This window comes from Hyaena hyaena, unplaced genomic scaffold (assembly GCF_003009895.1).
Source record: "Hyaena hyaena isolate Hyena2069 unplaced genomic scaffold, ASM300989v1 scaffold_838, whole genome shotgun sequence".
Classification (NCBI taxonomy): domain Eukaryota; kingdom Metazoa; phylum Chordata; class Mammalia; order Carnivora; family Hyaenidae; genus Hyaena; species Hyaena hyaena.
In genome coordinates this window covers 510,078-530,764 of record NW_024081465.1, presented here as the reverse complement: position 1 = coordinate 530,764, position 20,687 = coordinate 510,078, and the positions used below count along the sequence as shown (strand labels likewise).

Genomic DNA, 20,687 nt, shown 5'->3' with positions numbered 1-20,687 from the left:
TAGATTGAGGAGTTTCATGACATCGAAATGTTTTTTGTTTGGTTGGTTTTTTAATTTATTTTTGAGAGAGAGGGGAGGGCAGAGAAAGAGAAGGACAGAGAAAATCCCAAACAGGCTCCACACTGTCAGCCTAGAGCCTGAGGTGGGGCTTGAACTCAGAAACCTTGAGATCATGATCTAGCCTGAAATCAAAAGTTGGACACCTAAATAGCTAAGCCACCCAGGCACTGCTCATTAAAACTGTGTTTTACTCACCCTGATAATTTTCTATTCTATCACTTTTAATGCTATAAAACTACTTTCAAAACGTATGCATGTGGGCATGGAATGTATACAGGAAGATCAGTTTTTGTGTGCTGCTTCTTTCCAGCATTCTTCTAGGATTGATGCCTGCTATGAACATTGATTTAAGGTCCTTTTGTATATTGACCTCTTTGTCATTTTTGATCAACTCTAGGTCAATTAACCTGAGTTAAAACTGGATCTGTACCATGTACTGGATGCTTGACAAAATATTCACTAAAATAGAATAATGTGTTTCTTCTCTTAGATTGTTATTATATATTCTCCATGAATTTATGGGTAACTGCTAAATGTTATCTACTAAACAGGAAGTGGTTGGAAAGTCTTGTTGCACCTTTTTCAATATTCTAGTAGAACCTATAAAAAAGGTTTTTTTTTATTGTTTTATTTATTTCTGAGAGAGAGAGACACAGCGTGAGCAGGGAAGGGTCAGAGAGAGAAGGAGATACAGAATCTGAAGCAGTCGCCAGGCTCTGAGCTAGCTGTCAGCACAGAGCCCGACGCGGGGCTTGAACACACCAATCGTGAAATCATGACCTGAGCCGAAGTTCGACGCTTAACCGACTGAGCCACCCAGGCGCCCCTAGTAGTACCTGTAATTTCTATAAAACCCATTCAGTTCCACGTCCCCCAAGAGTTCCTGCCTTTGAGTTCTACTTCTTCCTATTGAAATATGTATCTTTTGGCCCATAGACTAATGCCTTGTTAGAAATGCAGACACCTCCCACATCCAAGATATCCTAGAAGAGTATCTCCATTTAACAGAGTCTCCAATGCACTGTTATGAATTCTATTTCATATTAGAATATACTAAGTACATTTGTAACCAACCAAAACTTTCCCTTAAGAAATAGACACCACATGTACTAAATGATGTAATACAGCATTCAAAAAATGTCTATGCATGGGGTGGCTGGGTGGCTCAGTCAGGTGAGCGTCCAACTTCAGCTCAGGTCATGGTCTCAGTTTGTAGGTTTGAGCCCCATGTTGGGCTCTGTGCTTACAGCTCAGAGCCTGGAAACTGCTTTGGGTTCCGTGACTCCCTCTATCTCTGCTCATCCCCCACGCATGCTCTCTCTCTGTCTCTCAAAAATAATATATAAAGTTCAAAAATCATTTTTAAATGTGTGTACCTGTGTTGATGCTTTCATTTTACAAATTCTCTTGAATGAACACAATATTTATAATGATTCATACCTCAAAATTAAGGAATATATTATGGCATGATATTGTGTTACAAATTTTCTTACTGCAGAAAGCAAGAAACTCCTCTAGCCGAGAACCAGTTCTCCTAATATAACTGAGCTAACAAGAGTTTAGTCCTTGGTGAATCAGAAAAAACTATACTATGTGGGGATGTCAGACAAAGGATAATTGATTTACAGGAAATAAGGAGATGACAGGGAAAAGCTTTGAAACCAGAGACTCAGGAGGAAGGGGCAATCATTTGCTTTTTTTGTAAGATTATTTATTTAGATACATAGAGAGCAGAGGAGGAGCAGAGAAAGAGGGAGAAAGAGAACCTCAGGCAGGCTCTGCACTGAGCCCAATGCGGGGCTCAAATCCGGAACTGTAAGATCATGTCCTGAGATGAAACCAAGAGTCGGATGCTTAACTGACTGAACCACCCAGGGGCTCCGGAATGGTTTCCTTTCCTTAGGGTTAGGGTGAATATTTAGAAAGGGGAGGCTGAGGATAAGTTGCACATGAACCTTAAGAAAACAGTTCTATACATTCTCTGTATGTTACACAGTGAATGACATTTGTGCTCCTCCATGGGTGGAGATTTTAGTATTATAATGAGGTAAAAGGGAGTTTCTGGCTGGCTCAGTTTCTTGAGCTTCAGCCTCTTGATTTTGGCTCAAGTCAGGATCTCACAGTCTTAAGATTAAGCCCCAACTCAAGGTCCTTGCTGATGATGGAACCTGGTTGGAATTCTTGTCTCTGCCACACCCATACATGTCCTCTCTCTTTGAGGAAAGAAACATTTTCAGAAATACATAATGGAGAAAAAGGTAACTGTCCTCATTGCATGCTTTACCCTAAAGTTCATCTGCATAGATGGGAGTCAGGGGTTAAGATCATATTGAGCCAATTCAAGGTCTCCCTCAGGGCAGTCATTACCTTTTGTTGGATACTTTCTGTTTCCACCACAGGACACTGTGCCCATAGGCTGTTTTTCCTGAAGTAGGAGAGAGGTGTACATAAGAATAGTAAGTAACATGAGGGACTAAGGTCAGTGAGCCCAGGCAGGTAAGCAGTGAAGGTTCTGTCGTGGGGTTCAGCTGGTGACATTAACTTTCTCTCATAAGTACCATAGGTACCATTATGACCTCCTCATGTGTCCACTTGGTAACTGTGGTGTTTGTTGCAGGGACTGCTGACCTTCAGGGATGTGGCCTTAGAATTCTCTCAGGAGGAGTGGGGATGCCTGATTCACAGTCAGTGGGATCTTTACAGGGATGTGATGTTAGAGAACTATGGACACCTCCTCTTCTTGGGTGAGGATAACTCCCTCGTTTTCCCAGACCAAACATAGGGGTTTTGTTCCTTGTTTGATGACTGTCTCTAGGAAGCTTCCTCTTTGCATGACTGAGATTCAAATCCCTACAATAAGGGAAAGAAGTAGGGGTTTGTAGATGTAGAGAAAAATCTTCACGATGTTTCCTTTCAGTAAAGTTTTCCCTTCCTGAGAGTAACATCATTTCTTAGATTAATGGCAGTTCTAACCGGCCTTTCTCAAATGGCAATTCAGTTGAGTGGCATAAAATGGTACTTCCTTCTTCAATACCAATTTCTACTGATTATGGTAGTGGTAATACTCGGAAATGGAGATCAGGGTGTGAACATTGGAAATCCCTCCTGTGTGTTCCAAAGAGGCTATTGGGCAACAGCATTTGCGAATGATTTTCCAGAATTCTAGAATGTCCTCTCTTCTCTACTGAGGCCAATAGTGGTTTAAAAGGTAGAATCTGCAGCAATACTCTATCCCTTTGTTCTCACAAACAGGTTTTGTTGTGTCAAAGCTGGACCTGGTCATCTTTTTGGAACAAAAGAGGGAGCAATCGGATGTGAAGAGAAAGGAGACAGTAGGCTCCTACCCAGGTAGGTGGGAATGAAGGAAGCAGATGACAGAGGGGAGGTCGCAATGTGAAGGAGGAAGACAGACCTTAACATGTGGTTTGGGCAGCCCTTCTTGAATAGAAATTAGTTTGAGAAACCTAGTTTCATGTCTCTCCCTCTCACAGTGGACATCTGCTTTCCAACACATCACACTCATATTCTCTATGGATTGTCCTTCAGTTCCATTGAAGATCCTTCACAGCCACAGTGAGGGCCTCCCTTGTCTCATTGGTTCTCCATTGCTTTGTGGGTTTGGGGAAATCTCTGTATTTCTGAGGAAGCCTATGTTAATTCATTTCTGAGTGTTTACCTTGTGTGAGAAGTGTGTCAGGGTAGTGGTTGGTATATTGGGGTTTGGTGCAGAAATCCCGGGAACACTGGGGACTGATATCACATGTTATCTGGTTTATGCTTTCCAATATTATGGAGGCTTTCATCTTAATCATACAAAATTGAGACCCACTAATTTCATCAGATAATAAAGCACCTCCCTAATATGTGAAAATCTCAACCTTTATTTCACTTCAGAAGTTCAGGTTTTAGGGTGCATGGCTAGATCACTTTTTGAAGCTTCTGACTTCTACTGAAGTCACGATCTCACAGTTAGTGAATTTGAGTCCCGCATAGCCTCTGTGATGACAGCGCCGAGGAACCTTGGAATTCTGTCTCCTTCTCTCTCTGCTCCTCCCCTACTTAGTCTTTATCTCTCTCTCAAAATAAATACAAATAAACTTTAAAAACTAAGAGGAGTTCATTTTGTGTATTATTTACTAAAATAAGAAATTTATACTGTATGTGCTCCATTCCTCACTCGCGAAATAATTTAAAGCACCTATGATTTTGCCAGCATTCCTACATCAATTAATACCCATAGGGGCGATAGAACATTTAGAATTTAAAATTCGCAGCCCATAATAAAGTCTCAATTGTTACATTATTTCCTGATACTTGAATCATTTTATAATTTTTTTATGTATACCATGATGTTGATGTGACTTTGTCATATATGTTTTCACTTTCTGAGTAGTTGTTTATGAGATGACATTATGATTTATATCATTAAATTTTTAAAAATTTTTTAATTTTTATTTTTGAGACAGAAAGAGAAAGAGAGAGAGCAAGAGAGGGTAGATACAGAGGGAGACACAGAATCTGAGGCATGCTGTAGGCTCTGAGCTGTCCACACAGAGCCTGACATGGGGCTCAAACCCACAAATTGTGAGATCATGACCTGAGCCTGTCTGATGCTCCACTGACTGAGTCACCCAGGTGTTCCTAGACCAGTAGTTCTGAAATGACTTGAGTATGTGCTTTATAACAAATGAGGGCACTGGTTAGTAAAATTCTTATATGTAGAAAAAAGTTTCAATTGTAAATGAAATTTTACTTCTGAAAAAATGAATCATTAGTTTTTCTACTTTTCTCAGAATGTATCTGAATTTAATCCCAGAGATTTTTTTTTAATAGAGTGCTCGCTATTTACAATACTGACAGTGCTTGTTTACTCAGAAATGAAAGATTTGGGAGCACTTGGGTGGCTTAATCGGTTGAACATCTGACTCTTGAATTCAGTTCAGCTATGATCTCCTGGTCTGTGAGTTGTAACCTGGATCCTCCTCTGCACTGACAGCATGGAGCCTGCTTGGGATTTTCTCCCTCTCTGTCTGCCTCTCGTATTTTCTCTTTCTCTGTCTCCCTCTCTGTTGCCCTGTCTCTCTCACTATACACTTTTAAAAAAATCTTAAAGCAAACGTTTTTCTTTACTTAATTCTAAAGAATGGATTACACCCTTAAAATTTGTGTAATTGGAAGGATATATTAACATAATACACTTTTCATGTCTTTTAACTGCTTGTTTCATTAGAGGTTTCCATGGCTGTTTTTTTTTTTTTTTTAATGTTTCTTTATTTTTGAGAGAGACAGAGTCTGAGTGGGGGAAGGTCAGAGAGAGAGAGAGAGAAGGAGAAAGACACACAGAACCAGAATCTGAGCTGTCAGCACAGAGCCTGACACTGGGCTCAAACTCACGAACGGGTGAGATCATGACCTGAGCTGAAGTTGGCCACTTAACCTACTGAGCCACCCAGGTGCCCCTCCATGGTTGGTTTTAATGAGTATACTTTACAACTTTGCGGTTGGTTTTAATGAGTATACTTTACAACTTTACTGTCATGCCAATAATTCAAAATGTTCCATTTCTTTTATGTGTACAGAGTCACAGTCTAATATTATAGCTACATAGGGGCATCAGGGTGGCTCGGTTGTTTGCTTGTCTGGCTCTTGATTTAGGCTTAGGTCATGGTCTTACAGTTTGTGAATTCAAGCCCTGTATCCAGTTCTGTGCCAACAGTGCATATAATGGTTTGTTATACCTTTAAGATATTTTAAGTAATCTCTAAGGAAACCACAATCAAAATATGTACACAGTATATTCACCAATAAACAGATGATAAAATTAATTCTATTCTTATGACAACTCACATAGAGATGAAACAACATTCACTGACCACTATCCCAGGAAAGAAATACACAGGATGATTCACAAAGTATGCAAGGATAATATTGCAAGAGACAAATACTAAGATAATTGTATTGGCAGAAGACAAAAAGGTGATTCATATTTGAGTTTCACACACATTGTCCTAAAATGTAATAGTTGAAAATTGTCACCCTATACGAAAATACACAGGTAAAAACAAAACCAAACCTAAAGCTGAAGTTGAAAAATAATGTAGTGGATAAATCCATACAAAAGGAACCACATTATTATCGAATTGCAAAATCAGAATAAGACAAACTATAATCCAAAAATTCTACATAAAAAAGGTGAATTACTTAAAGGAATCATACTATAAATTTATTTTATCTTTTGGGGGAGAGAGAGAGAGCACCAGGAGGGCAGGAAGAGAGAGAGAGGGAGGGAGAGAGAGAATCCCAGCATGCTCTGCACTGTCACTACACAGCCCAATGCAGGGCTTGAAGTCCTAAAATGTGAGATCATGACCTGCGGTGAAATCAACAGTCAGACTCAACCAACTCAGACAGCACCCAGGAGTCCCTGTATATCTATAATTATAAATTGTTTTCTTTAAAAAATACTTAATGTTTATTTATTTATTTTTGAGAAGGAGAGACAGAGTCTGAACATGAGAGGGGAAGAGAAAGAGGGAGTCACAGAATCTGAAGCAGGCTCCAGGCTCTGAGCTGTCAGCACAAAGTCTGACACGGAGCTCCAACTCACTACCGCAAAATCATGGCCTGAACTGAAGCTGGACACTGAACGTACTGAGCCACCTAGGTCCCCTGTAGCTATAATACTGAACTTTGAGTGTGCACCCAAGAAAAAAGGGAACATTTTGAATTAGTAGTATGTCTTCATAGACAGTAAAATTGTAAATTATATTCAGTAATATACACCATGGAAAGCTCTAATGAAAACCCTGATGTATTAAGCACTTAAAAGACAGTATAACACAGAATTTAAGGGTATAACCCATTTTTTTAGAATCAAACAAGTAAGAAACTTTCATTTCCTTTACATTTTTTTCCCCATGTATTTCCAGAAACAGAGAGTTAGAGAGTAGAGGAGGAGCAAAGAGAGAGGAGAGAATTCCAAGCAGGTTCCGCGCTGTCAGTGCCAAACAGTATGTGGGGTGGAACTCCTTAACGATAAGATGATGACCTGAACTGAAAACAAGAGTCAGATCCTCAACATTCTGAGCCACACAGGCACCCCAAAACCTCTTATTTCTAAATAAATAAATGCCATCAAAGTTGTAGAATATGTCAACAATAACGTTATAAAAAATAGTTGGAATTAAATACAGATACAATCTGAGTGATGTAGAAAAACTAATGATTCATTTTTCCTAAAGTTAAAGTTCTCTGATTTCAGTTCTGTGTGCCAGAAATTTTAATTGTATTCACCTGACAGTAGTATGTGGAATGATTTTTCTTTTATTCATTACCTTTCAGCTGTGTCTTCAAATGGCCCTCAGAGCCTCCTTCCAAAGATGTGCATAGAAACTTCTTTCCAAAGAGTGTCAGTGGGTAGATGTAAAGATAGCGTCATTGAGAATGGACTCTTAGTGATAGATGGGAACAGTGTTGGGAAGAGACAAGGGCACCAAAGATCTCCTGAAGCACCTATACAAATGGAGACAACTGCCCGTTATAAGAATCTTACTGCCCCATTCGGTGAAAGAGCTAAAGCATTTTGGGGAACGCCCATTTCTAAGTCCATTACTTCTGCAAAGCAGTGTGTTTCTACAGGCAAAGACTCAAATCAAATGGTGAAACACACATATTTGCAGAAAAAAATTTGGAAAATCTGGAAAGTGACCTTGTCCATCCTGAAAATACACATTTGTACCATTTTGGCCATAGGATTTCATTGACCTTTCAGTCAAATATTTCTGAAAATCAGACATTTAAAACTGGAGGAAAAAGTAGTAAGTGGCATCCATTAGAAGGGTCCTTCTCTGAGCAATCGACCTTAAACCCTAACCACAGCATTTTCAATGAAAACAGAATTGCTCATTGCAGTGAATCTGAGACAATATTTAACCAGGGTTCAAATGTTACAAAACATCTAAGGACATGTTTGTCCCAGAACCATTATGAATTGAATAAATGTAGAGAAGTGTTTCATGAAAACTTCAACCTTCTTATACATAAGAGGATACATTTGGAAGAAAATCCCTCAAAATATAATGATTGTGGGAAAATCCCTAACCAGTCCTCTAATGATCATGATCATCAGAAGATTCATGTGGAAAAAAACCCATGTACATGCATTGAACCTGGGAACATGCTTAGTGAGTCATCAAGCCTAAGGATAAATAAGACAATGCATAGTGGACACAAAGGATACATTTGTTAGAAATGTGGCAGAGCCTTCAGCTGGCACTCAACACAACTTCAACATCAGCGAGTGCATACTGGAGACAAACCTTACAAATGTGAAGAATGTAGTAAAACCTTTAATTATGGCTCATCAGTAAATCGACATAAATTAATTACTACTGGCGAGAAACCTTACCAATGTAAAGAATGTGGCAAGGCCTTTAACTGGCGCTCAGATCTAAGTAAGCATCACAGAATCCATACTGGAGAGGAACCTTACCAGTGTAAAGAATGTGGCAAGGCCTTTAGGAACCCCTCTGCTCTTAATCGACATCATGGAGTCCATACTGGAGAGAAACCTTACCAATGTGGAGAATGTGGCAAGGCCTTTAACCGGCCCTCCAACCTTATTCAACATCACCAAATCCGTAGTGGAGAGAAACCTTACCAGTGTAAAGAATGTGGCAAGGCCTTTAAGAACCACTCAGCTCTTAATCAACATCACAAAATTCATACTGGAGAGAAGCCTTACCAATGTAAAGTATGTGGAAAGGCCTTTTCCCACTCGTCAAACTTTACTGAACATCACAAAATCCATACTGGTGAGAAACCTTACCAATGTAAAGAATGTGGCAAGGCATTTACACATCGCTCATCCCATATTCAACATAACAGAATCCATACCAGAGGAAAGTTATCTGTGTAATGAATGTGGCAAGGCCTTTACCCACAACGCAAACCTTACCAAACATCACAAAATCCATACTGGAGAGAAACCTCACCAATGTAAAGAATGTGGCAAGGCCTTTAAGAACCGCTCGGCTCTGAATCAACATAACACAATCCATACTGGAGAGAAACCTTACCAATGTAGAGAATGTGGAAAGACCTTTACCCAGCACTCAAATCTATCTGCACATCAGAAAATTCATACTTGAGAGAAACCCTACCAATGTAAGGAATGTGTAAAGGTCTTTATGTACCGCTCATACCTTATTCAACATCACAGAATCCATACTGGGGAGAAGCCTCACCAATGTAAACAATGTGGCAAGGCCTTTACCGAAGAATCAAGCCTTAGTCGACATCACAGAATTCATACTTGATGGAAACCGATGTAAAGAATGTACTAAGCTCTTTCATCAGTCTTTAATCTTTACTCATTATCGCAGAATTCATATGACAGCAAATCTTCCAAACTTAAGGAATGTGCAAAACGTTTGTGGACAGCTCACTGCTTACTTCACATTGGAAAATGTATCCTGGAGAATAACCACTGAATACTAAAGAATGTGGCAAGGCTTTGAAGCAATGCTACACCCTGACTCCTGATCGGAGAGGGAACACTGGGGAGGATTTTACAAATTTAAAAAATTTGGGAAGCCTGTTCATCAGAGGTGAAGCTTCAGTCTGCATCACAGAGTTCATACTGGAGAAAAACTTAATCTATAAGGAATGTGGTAAAACTTCCATGACTGCTTAACACTACTCTGCATCACAGACATTCTACTTAGGAGAAACATAACAAAAGTAAAGAATGTGTCTGGCCATTTGCTGGAACTCACAACTGCCTTAATATCATAGCTCTCTTACAGGATAGAACTCACATGTAGAGGAAGTTGCAGGGCTTATGACTGGAATTTGATCCTTAATCAATATCCTAAAGTACACACAAGATGTAAATCCTACAGACATATTGAATGAGGAACGGCTTTATGTACACTTTAGCAAGCACAGACACTTCTTCATAAAAGAAGGTACCTTGAAAGAAATAAATCTTTAGAAGGATATTTAATGGATCATCATATGTCAATAAATGTCACAGAATTCACATTGGAAAGTAGTACATCAGTTTCTACTCAGATACACGTCAAAATACTAATGATAAGGAATAATACAATGTTAAACAGTGTATATGCCATTATGCCTCAAAAGATTAAATGGATCAATTTTTGAATAGGCACGTTAATTTCAGTCTGTACTTTGTTTTTTCTCACCTCAACCCTATGTGACATTTGTGACTAGTAAACATTAATATATTTCTACTCTCGAATTACTTCCAGAATTCATTAGTTCCCAGTGGTTTTTGAAAATTATGTGGCTGGGGCGCTTGGGTGGCTCGGTTGAACGCCCAGCTTCGGCTCAGGTCATGATCTCGTGGTTCGTGGGTTCAAGCCCCACGTTGGGCTCTGTGCTGACAGCTAGCCCAGAGCCTGGAGCCTGTTTCAGATTCCGTATCTCCCTCTCTCTCTGACCCTCCCCTGCTCATGCTGTCTTTATCTCTCTCTCTCAGAAATAAATAAACCATTAAAAAAATACATTGTTTAAAAGAAAATTATGTGGCTGATTGTTGATGCATGAAAGATACGACATGCCCTTCTTCATTAGGTGTGACTTGTGTCATTTTTCATGGAAGATGGACAACATAAACACAATTTATAAAGAAAATCTTCACGGATATGCTGTTTTTGGTGAAATCATTGGGGTAAGTTCTAATGTAATAGGTGTTCAGAGCACTATTCTTTCCCTTATATTAAAACTGAAAATCTTAGGGGCGCCTGGGTGGCTTAGTCGGTTAAGCGTCCGACTTTCACTTAGGTCATGATCTCGCGGTTCATGGGTTCGAGCCCCGCATCGGGCTCTGTGCTGACTGCCAGCTCAGAGCCTGGAGCCTGTTTCAGTCTGTGACTCCCTCTCTCTCTGACCCTCCCCTGCTCACGCTGTCTCTCTCTCTCTCTCTCCTAGAAATAAATAAAACATAAAAAAAAAAAATTAAAAAAAAAAACAAAACTGAAAATCTTGGGATGACTGGGTGGTTCAATCAGTTGAGTGTCCGATTCAGCTCAGGTCATGATTTCATGGTTCATGTGTTTGAGCTCCATGTCGGGCTCATTGCTGACAGCTCAGATTCTGGAGCTTGTTTCAGATTCTATGTCTACCTCTCCCTCTCTGCCCCTCCCCTGCTCACGTACGGCTCTCTCTCTAAAATAAATAAATAATAATAATAATAAAAGTAAAACTCTTGTTGACTTATAAATAAAATAATTTCCCAAACGTTCTATAAGCAAAAAAAAGGTACAGGGTAGTGAAATACTGGTATATCTTCTCCATGGCAATAGTTAGGGAATGTCAGTTAATGTGGTTGAAATGATGGAATGCTCAGAGCGATTAGAAACAGCATGACAAACTCTTCCCCAAAATGTCAAACGATTATACACATTTTACAAGAATGACCTCAGGCCTGAAAATTATGGACGTCTGTATTCCCACATCATCTTATCAAATATTTGTGAAGGCTTGTTTCCTAGATTTTGAACAGTGGCAATAGACCGGGCTTGAAATGCATGACTTTGCCTATATGTGAACTTAAACCACTTAATTAATAAAACATAATTCAAATGTGTTTCCTGCGTATGGAGAGTGGAGTGTTATCTGACCACCAATTTTTACCTATCTCATATCATTCAATACTGTAGGAATGGGATGGAAAGTAAGATAATGTGAAGATTCTTTCCAGTTTAGGGTGGGAACTGGAAGTAGCTCCCTTTCATAACGCTAAGGTCACAGACAGCTCTTGGTCGCATCATCTGATGAATAAAAGTCCTAGAGATAAGGAATTGGCAAACGTGGTGAGATTCTGAGGATGAGGGAAGTGCCATTTTATCTACATGATTTAATTGATTTTCTGTGTGTTACTGCGGACCAGATGCTCTAAGATGACCATGATTCCTGTGATGCCCAGGTCTTGATCAGTGGCACTTATGGAGGAGGGTGATGTAATCATTGTGGGCATTGCTGTAAAATGTCACACGTTACAGTAGATACTGGAGATGACACTCAAAGGGCCTGGACATGGTGGGATAGTTTTAGAGACAGGGACCCGATGAGATTTATTAGAAACACATATTATTTAACCTGTTTTCATTCTCTGAAGCAGGGCTATAGAAACTCTACAAAGCCACTTAGGAAGCAGGGAGTTTTTAAAGGGGAGTCAGGGAACTCCTGAACATTGACATGCAGGGGAAGCAGTGGTACAGTGCTGAATCATTCTCCATATGACCTCAAGACCTGCTGGCAACAGAAAAGGCCACTTTTCTACCATGGTCAAGCTTGAAATTCTAGGAACATTGGGTTCCTTCTTTCCCCAGCATCAGTGGGGTGTTGAAATCTCAAAGAAGTGACAATTAGTCAAGCCATAAGGTAGAGAGTGTAGGTCAGTGTGTTAGATGTATGTACTCATGACAGTATTTGCAACAGGTATAGGCTGAGAAAGTCTGTATTTGGAAAGTAACATAGATACATCATTAAGGCAGTGTTTATGGAGCTTTTACTCTACACACACACAGCTTTTACTCACAAGGTTCTGTGCTGGGTACCTCAGGAACGTGTATGTGAGTTAACCTTCTCATACTTTAGGACTTGAAAATGGGTGTCCAGTATTTCCCCCAGAATATAGGTGTTGTGCCCTGCGCTTCTGTTTCTTTTTCTCCCGTAACGTTGATTGTATAAAAGAGGAGCCAAGTACGATTTGGAAGAATATGTGAAAGCATGAACTGGAACCTCAGAGGAAGTTCTCATTGTTGACAAAGAAGTAAACTTGCATGTGACAAACAGGAGACATTCAAATCTAATAGTATATGTATGGAGACTCCACAAACAGGGAAATTGCAAAGAAAGGAAGAGTAAGGTATACATGTCTTTGAGGAAGGAAGAAGGGAGGAGGGAAGAACAGAAGTCTGGGGCCTCCAAGGGAAAGAATGTAATTCACAGGAAGATAAAAAGTATTTGATAAGCAAATATTTTCTGGGCTGCTCTAAAACAGTAGGACATAGAAAACTTTGTTCACATGGTGCTTCCTGGCCTCCTCCTTGTTGACCATATCTTGCTTGTCTCATAATGTAGTCCATGTGGTGAGTGCTCTCCTGGGCAGCTTTCCCATGTATATTATTTTTAGACAGGTGAAAAGTAAACATTTTTCCTTCATCTGCTTAATTTTGATTGCTTCTTACCTCTAATCTTTCTGCCAGAGGGGTCCAGCATTGAAGAGCCTGTGTGTGACTCAGACAAACTGGAAGAGATTTTGTTGAATTAAATGAGAATCACGCAGGGGAGAAAATACTATACGAAATCATGTGGAATCTAAAATACATTAAAATCAGGACACCTGGGTGTCTCATTTGGCTAAGTGCCAACTTTGGTTCATGGCATGACCTTGTGGTTTATGAGTTTGAACCCCATATTGGGCTCCCACGCTAATGTGTGGAGCCTGCTTGGCAGTCTTTCTTTTTTTTTTTTTTTTTTTAATGTCTTTTATTATTTATTTCTGAAAGAGAGAGACAGCATGAGCAGGGGAGGGTCAGAGAGAGAGGGAGTCACAGACTGAAACAGGCTCCAGGTTCTGAGCTGGCAGTCAGCACAGAGCCCGACGCAGGGCTCAAACCCACGAACCGCGAGATCATGACCTGGGCTGAAGTCGGATGCTTAACCAACTGAGCCACCCAGGTGCCCCATCCAGCATGTTTTTAATTCATTCCACAACTGGTCCCAGAAATACCTTCTATTTGCTTCTTTATATTTTCAGAAAATGAAAAGACGAATCACATAATGACATTTTTGAAAGTCTTAAGACCCAAAATATAATAGAGTCTTAGATAGGAACTTCTCCAGGTAGTTGCAACTCAAAGGAAACTTGATTTTCAGCCAATGAGGTGATCCGAGGGAAGCAGAGACTCACAAAGGCAGGGGAGATGGTTTACTTCTATTCAGGGTTAGGGTGGATCTCATGGTTTGTGAGTTGGAGCCCCGCCTGGCTCTGCTGATAGCTCAGGTCCAATTGCCTGCTTCAGATTCTGTTTCTGCCTCTCTCTCTCACCCTCCCCCACTAGTGCTCTGTCTCTCTTTGTCTCTGTCTCTCTATCAAATAAATTTTCTTAATGAAGAAAAGGGGCACCTGGGTGGCTCAGTCAGTAAAGCATCTGACTTTGGCTCAGGTCACAGTCTTAAGTTTGTGAGTTTGAGCCCCAAGTCGAGCTGAAGTCGGACGCTTAACCGACTAAGCCACCCAGGCGCCCCTAGGGTGGATATTTAGAAAGAGATGGTTTGTCATCTTTTTGTTTTAAAGTTCTGCTTATTTTCAGAAAGAGAGGGCTTTCCTGTGAGCAGAGGAGGAGCAGAGAAAGGCAGAGGAAGAATTCCAACCAGGTTCCCTGCTGTCAACCCAGAGCCAAGTCACCTGAGCTCAATCCTGGGAACCCTGAGATCATGACCAGAAATGAAACAAGAGTCAGATGCTGAACTGACTGAATCTTCCAGGTACCCTGCGGCCTATTATCTTATGTCAATCTTGGCTAAAGGTCACACAAGCACATTAAGAAAACAGTTATTTACATATTTTGTAGGTATGTTATGTAAAAGAGGTTTGTGCTCCTCATGTGGAGGTTTTAGAATTATAAAGAGGTAAAAGTTACTGTTGTCCACTTCATGGTTTTTCTCCTTGGGTCATCTGCAGAGGTGTGAGTCAGGGGTGAAGCTTGAAGGATCAAGCAGGCTGAAGTTCTTTCTCGGGGCAGTCATTACTTTTCATTCCATGCTTTGTTTCTTATCAGAGGACACTGTGCCCATTGGGTGTTTTGCCCAAAATAAAAATTAAGGTGGAAAGGAGAGGTGAAGTAAAATGAGGACGAAGGTCCATGGGCACAAGCAGGTAAGTAGTGAAGTTCAGCTCTTGAAGTCCAGCTTGTGACATTGACTCCCTCTTTCATCTTAGGCACCATTGTGAACTACCAGCAGCCACTTGATAACTGTATTATTTATATCTGGGACTGCTGACCTTCAGGTATGTGGCCATAGGATTCTCTCAGGAGGAGTGGGGATGCCTGAGCCACAGCCAGCGGGAACTCTACAGGGATGTGATGTTAGACAATTATGGACACCTCCTCTTTTTGGGTGAGGATAACTCCTTCCGGATTTCCCAAATCACACTCAGGGTTTTGTTCCTTCCTTTGAAGACTGCCTCTTGGAAAATTACTCTTTGCATGACTGGAATTCACATCCCTGCAGTAAGGGAAAGTAGAGGTTGGCAGATGTAGAGAAAAATCTTCCTGATGTTTCCCTCTCAGTTTTAGTTTTCTCTTCCTTAGAGTAACATGATCATTTCTGTAGATTAATGGCAATTCTAAATATTGAGAGGCATGAAATGGTATTTCCCACGTATTAAATACCAATTTCTACTCATTGATGTAGTGGTAGTACTCAGAAGTGGAGGTGATGATGTGAACTTCGGAAATTGCTCCTGTGTGGTCTAAAGCCATTGTTGGGCAACACCAGTTGGGAAATCATTTTGTAGCATTCTACAGTGTCCTTTCTTCTCTACTGAACTCAACAGTGGATTGAAAGGTAGAATCTCCATTAATAGTCATTCCATTAAAAATACTTATTTCTTTATTTTGAGAGAGAGAGAGAGAGAGAGAGAATACCAATGGGAGAAGGGCTGACCTAAAGATATAGAAATCCAAACAAGTTCCTCACTGTCAGCACAGTTCTCAACTTGATCTCTATATCATGAATCATGAAATCATGACCTGAGTTAAGATCTAGGAGAAGATGCTAAAGTCCTCATGTGAGGGTAGTCGTATGATATTTGTGTTTATCTGACTAATTTTGCTTAGCGGAATTCCCTCTAGTTCCATTCACATTGTTGCCAATGACAGGATTTCATTCTTTTTGATTGCTGAGTAATTCTCCATTGTATTTATATACTACATCTTCCTTATCCATTCATCCATCGATGGACATTTGGGCTCTTTCCATATTTTGGCCATTGTTGATAGTGGTGCTATAAACATTGGGGTGTATGTGTTCCTTCAAAACAGCATATCTGTATCCCTTGAATAAAAACCTAGTAGTGCAAGTGCTGGGCCGTAGGGTAGTTCGATTTTTAATTTTTTAAGGAACCTCCATGCTGTTGTCCAGAGTGGCTGCACCAGTTTGCATTCCCACCAGCAGTGCAAAAGAGGTCCTCTTTCTCCACATCCTAGCTGCATCTGTTGTTGCCTGAGTTGCTAATGTTAGCCATTCTGATGAGTGGGAAGTGGTATCTCATTGTGGTTTTGACTTGTATTTCCTGGTTGATGACATTTAGCATTGTTTCATGTGTCTGTTTGCCATCTGGATGTTGTGTTCGGAAAAGTGTCTGTTCATGTCATTAGCCCATTTCCTCACTGGATTATTTGTTTTTTTGGGTGTTGAGTTTCATAACTTCTCTGTAGATTTTGGATACCAACCCTTTATCCGATAAGTCATTTGCAACTATCTTCTCCCATTCTGTTGGTTTCCTTTTAGTTTTGCTGATTATCTCCTTCACTGTGCAGAAGCTTTTGATTTTGATGGGGTCCCAAGAGTTCATTTTTGCTTGTGATTCCCTTGCTTTGGAGATGTGCCGAGTAAGAAATTGCTGTGGCTGAGGACAAGGAGGTTGTTGTTTGCTTTCTCCTCTAGGGTTTTGATGGTTTCCTGTCTCATATTCAGGTCCTTCATCCATTTTGAGTTTATTTTGGTGTCTGGTGTAAGAAAGTGATCCAGTTTCATTCTTCTGCACGTTGCTGTCCGGTTCTCCCAGCACCCTCTATTAAAGAGGGTGTCTTTTCCCCATTGGATACTGTTTCCTGCTTTGTCAAAGATTAATTGGCCATACACGTGTGGGTCCAATTCTGGGTTGTCTAATCTATGCCATTGGTCTATGTGTCTGTTTTGGTGACAATACCATACTCTCTGGATGATTACACCTTTGTAGTAGAGGCTAAATGTGGGATGGTAATGCCTTCCATTTTGGTTTTCTGCTTCAATATTACTTTGGCTATTCAGGGTCTTTTGTGGTTCCACACAAATTTTAGCATTTTTATTCTAGCTTTCAAAAGAATGCTGGTGCAATTTTGATTGGGATGGCCTAGAATGTATAGATTGCTTTGGGCAGTATTGACATTTTAACTATATTTATTTTTCCAATCCATGAGCATGGGATGTTTTTCCATTTCTTTGTGACTTCTTCAGTTTCCTTCATAGGTTTTCTATAGTTTTCAGCATACAGATCTTTGACATCTTTGGTTAGGTTTATTCCTAGGTATTTTATGGGTTTTGTGCAATTGTGAATGGGATCAGATTCTTGGTTTGATTTCTGTTACTTCATTATCGGTGTTTAAAAAAGCCACCAATTTCTGTACTTTGATTTTGTACCCTGGGACTTTGATGAATTCATGGAACATTTCTAGCAGACTTTTGGTGGAGTCTGTCTGGTTTTCCATGCAGAGAATTATGTTGTCTGATTTCAATTTTTGTTCTAGCTTTGAGAAAAGTGAAAGTTTGACTTCATCCTTGTCAATTCTGATGCCTTTTATTTCATTTTGTTGTCTGATGGCTGATGCTAGGACTTCCAGCACTATGTTAAACAACAGTGGTGAGAGCAGACATCCCTGTCATGTTCTTGATCTCGGGGGGAAAGCTCTCAGTTTTTCCCCATTGAAGATGATATTAGTTGTGGGCTTTTCATTAATGGCTTTTATGATGTTTAGGTAATTTCCTCTATCCCTAATTTCTCAAGGTTTTTATTAAGAAAGGATGCTATAGACACATGAAAAGATGCTCAGCATACCTCCTCATCAGGGAAATACAAATCAAAACCACACTGAGATACCACCTCACACCAGTCAGAGTGGCTAAAATGAGCAAATCAGAGAACTCGAGATGCTGGCGAGGATGTGGAGAAACGGGCACCCTCCTACACTGTTGAAGGGAATGCAAACTGATACAGCCCCTCTGGAAAACAGTGTGGAGGTGCCTCAGGAAACTAACAATAGAACTCCCCTAGGACCCAGCAATAGCACTGCTAGGAATTTACCCACGGGATAGAGAAATGCTGATGCATAGGAGCACATGTACCCCAATGTTCATAGCGGCACTCTCCACAATAGCTAAAACATGGAAAGAGCCTAAGTATCCATCAACGGACGAATGGATCAAGAAGATGTGGTTTACCTATACGATGGAATACTACATGGCAATGAGAAACAATGAAATCTGGCCATGTTTAGCCACATGGATAGACCTTGAGGGTGTTATGTTAGCGAAATAAGTCAGGCAGAGAAGGACAAATATCATATGTTTGCACATATAGGAGGATTAGGAGGAACTTAACTGAGGAACAAGGGGGAGAAGAAGGGGGGAAATGGTGGAGGAAAGGGAGAGAGGCAAACCATGAGAGACTCTTGAATGCTGACAAAAACTGAAGACTGATGGATGTGGGGGGAGGGGGGATGGGCATGGAGGAGGACACTTGTGGGGATGAGCACTGGGTGTTATGTGGAAACTAATTTGACAATAAACTATTTGTAAAAAAAAAAACAAGACAAAAAAAAAGAAAGGATGCTGTATTTTGTCAAATGCTTTTTCTGCATCTATGAAAAGGATCATATGGTTCTAATCTTTTCTCTTGTTAATGTGATGTGTCACACTGATTGATTTGCAAATATTTTTTTTTTAATTTTTTTTAATGTTTTTTTTTTATTTATTTCTAGGAGAGAGAGAGAGAGACAGCGTGAGCAGGGGAGGGTCAGAGAGAGAGGAAGTCACAGACCGAAACAGGCTCCAGGCTCTGAGCTGGCAGTCAGCACAGAGCCCGACGCGGGGCTCGAACCCACGAACCGTGAGATCATGACCTAAGCGAAAGTCGGAGGCTTAGCCGACTAAGCCACCCAGGTGCCCCTGATTTGCAAATATTGAACCAGTTCTGTAACCCAGGAATAAATCTCATTTGATCATGGTGAATAATTCTTTTTATATGCTGTTGAGTTTGATTTGCAAGTATCTTGTTGAGGATTTTTGCATCCATATTCCTCAATAATATTGGCCTGTTGTTGTCTTTTTTTGCTGGATCTCTGTCTGGGTTGGGAATCAAAGTGATGGTGGCTTCATAGAATGAGTCTGGAAGTTTTCCTTCAATTTCAATTTTTTTTTTTTTTTTTTTACAATTTCCATTTTTTGGAACAGCTTGAGAACAATGGGTATTAACTCTGCTATTTAATGTCTCATAGAAGTCTCCAAGGAAGCCCTCTGGTCCAATGCTTTTATTCGTTGGGAGATTTTTGATAACTGATTCAATTTCTTCCCTAGTTATGGGTCGGTTCAGATTTTCTATTTCTTCCCATTTGAGTTTTGGTAGTGCGTGCGTGTTTAGGAATTTGTCCATTTCTTCTAGGTTGTCCAATTTGTTGGCATATAATTTTTCATAGTATTCCCTGATAATTGCCTGTATTTCTGTGGTATTGGTTGTAATAAATCCATTTTCATTTGTGATTTTGCCTATTTGGGTTCTCTTTCTTTTCTTTATGAGAAGCCTGGCTAGAGGTTTATCAATTTTGTATATTTTTTCAAAAAACCAACTCATGAATTCATTGATCTTTCCAACTGTTTTTTTTTGGATTCTATATTGTTTATTTCTGTCCTGATCTTTACATCTTTGTGATAGGTTTTAAATTAAACACATATGTGTTGCTATCAATGTACTCTTTTCTTCAAGATTCTTCTCAGTACATATATTCCTGTGAATGTAATATTTACGTTCGGATGGGTATTGATTTTTCTGTCTAAAATGCCTTTGAGATTTTGATACAGACTGTACTAAATCTATATATCACTTTGAGTAGTATTGACAGCTTAGTAGTATATATATATATGTATTATATTTTTATTTATTTCTAGGAGAGAGAGAGACAGCATGAGCAGGCGAGGGTCAGAGAGAGAGGGAGACACAGACTCCGAAACAGGCTCCAGGCTTTGAGCTGGCAGTCAGCACAGAGCCCGACGCGGGGCTCGAACCCACGAATGTGAGATCATGACCTAAGCGAAAGTTGGATGCCTAACCGACTAAGCCACCCAGGCGCCCCAGTAGTATATTTTTTTAATCTTTAATTTTTGAGAGAGAGATAGAGGGCAAGTGGGGGAGGGGCAGAGAGAGACAGAAACACAGAATCTGAAGCAGGCTCCAGGCTTCAAGATGTCAGCATAGAACCTAATACAGGGCTCAGATCATGATCTGAGCCACAGTTGGAAGCTTTAGCAACTGAGCCACACTGTGCCCAACAGCCCAGGAGTGTTAAAACTTTCTTATGCAAGATGGATGTGGTTCCTCTTTTTTTTTTTTCCTGGCCCAATATTTTCCAGTTTTCATCACAGTAGTGATTACCTCTATCTTGTATGAAATCCTGTGCATTTTAGTCTTTGTGATGCTATTGTGAATGCAATTGTTTTTATTTGCAATATTGTTGTTTGTTGTGTGGAAACACAGTTAATTTATAAGTGTTGGGTTTGTATTCTCCAACTTTGCAAATTTTGTGTGAGATTTAACAAGTTTTTAAAAGCAAGTT

General features: G+C 40.1%; 3 protein-coding genes across 3 annotated transcripts in view; all 3 read left to right on the top strand.

The window, feature by feature from the left end:
- LOC120222055 (zinc finger protein 595-like) overlaps nt 1-20,687 on the top strand; it is a 202,455-nt gene that overhangs the window by 22,302 nt on the left and 159,466 nt on the right. The gene's annotated exons all lie outside the window — the stretch shown is intronic.
- The window catches only part of LOC120222060 (putative protein ZNF720), a 46,155-nt gene that overhangs the window by 4,234 nt on the left and 21,234 nt on the right, over nt 1-20,687 (top strand). The window lies entirely within an intron of this gene.
- Nucleotides 7,876-10,426, top strand: LOC120222056 (zinc finger protein 420-like). The gene is given in 2 exon segments (XM_039219742.1): nt 7,876-8,955; nt 8,957-10,426. Coding segments are annotated over 2 exon segments (1,140 nt in total). The 5' UTR covers nt 7,876-8,236; the 3' UTR covers nt 9,378-10,426.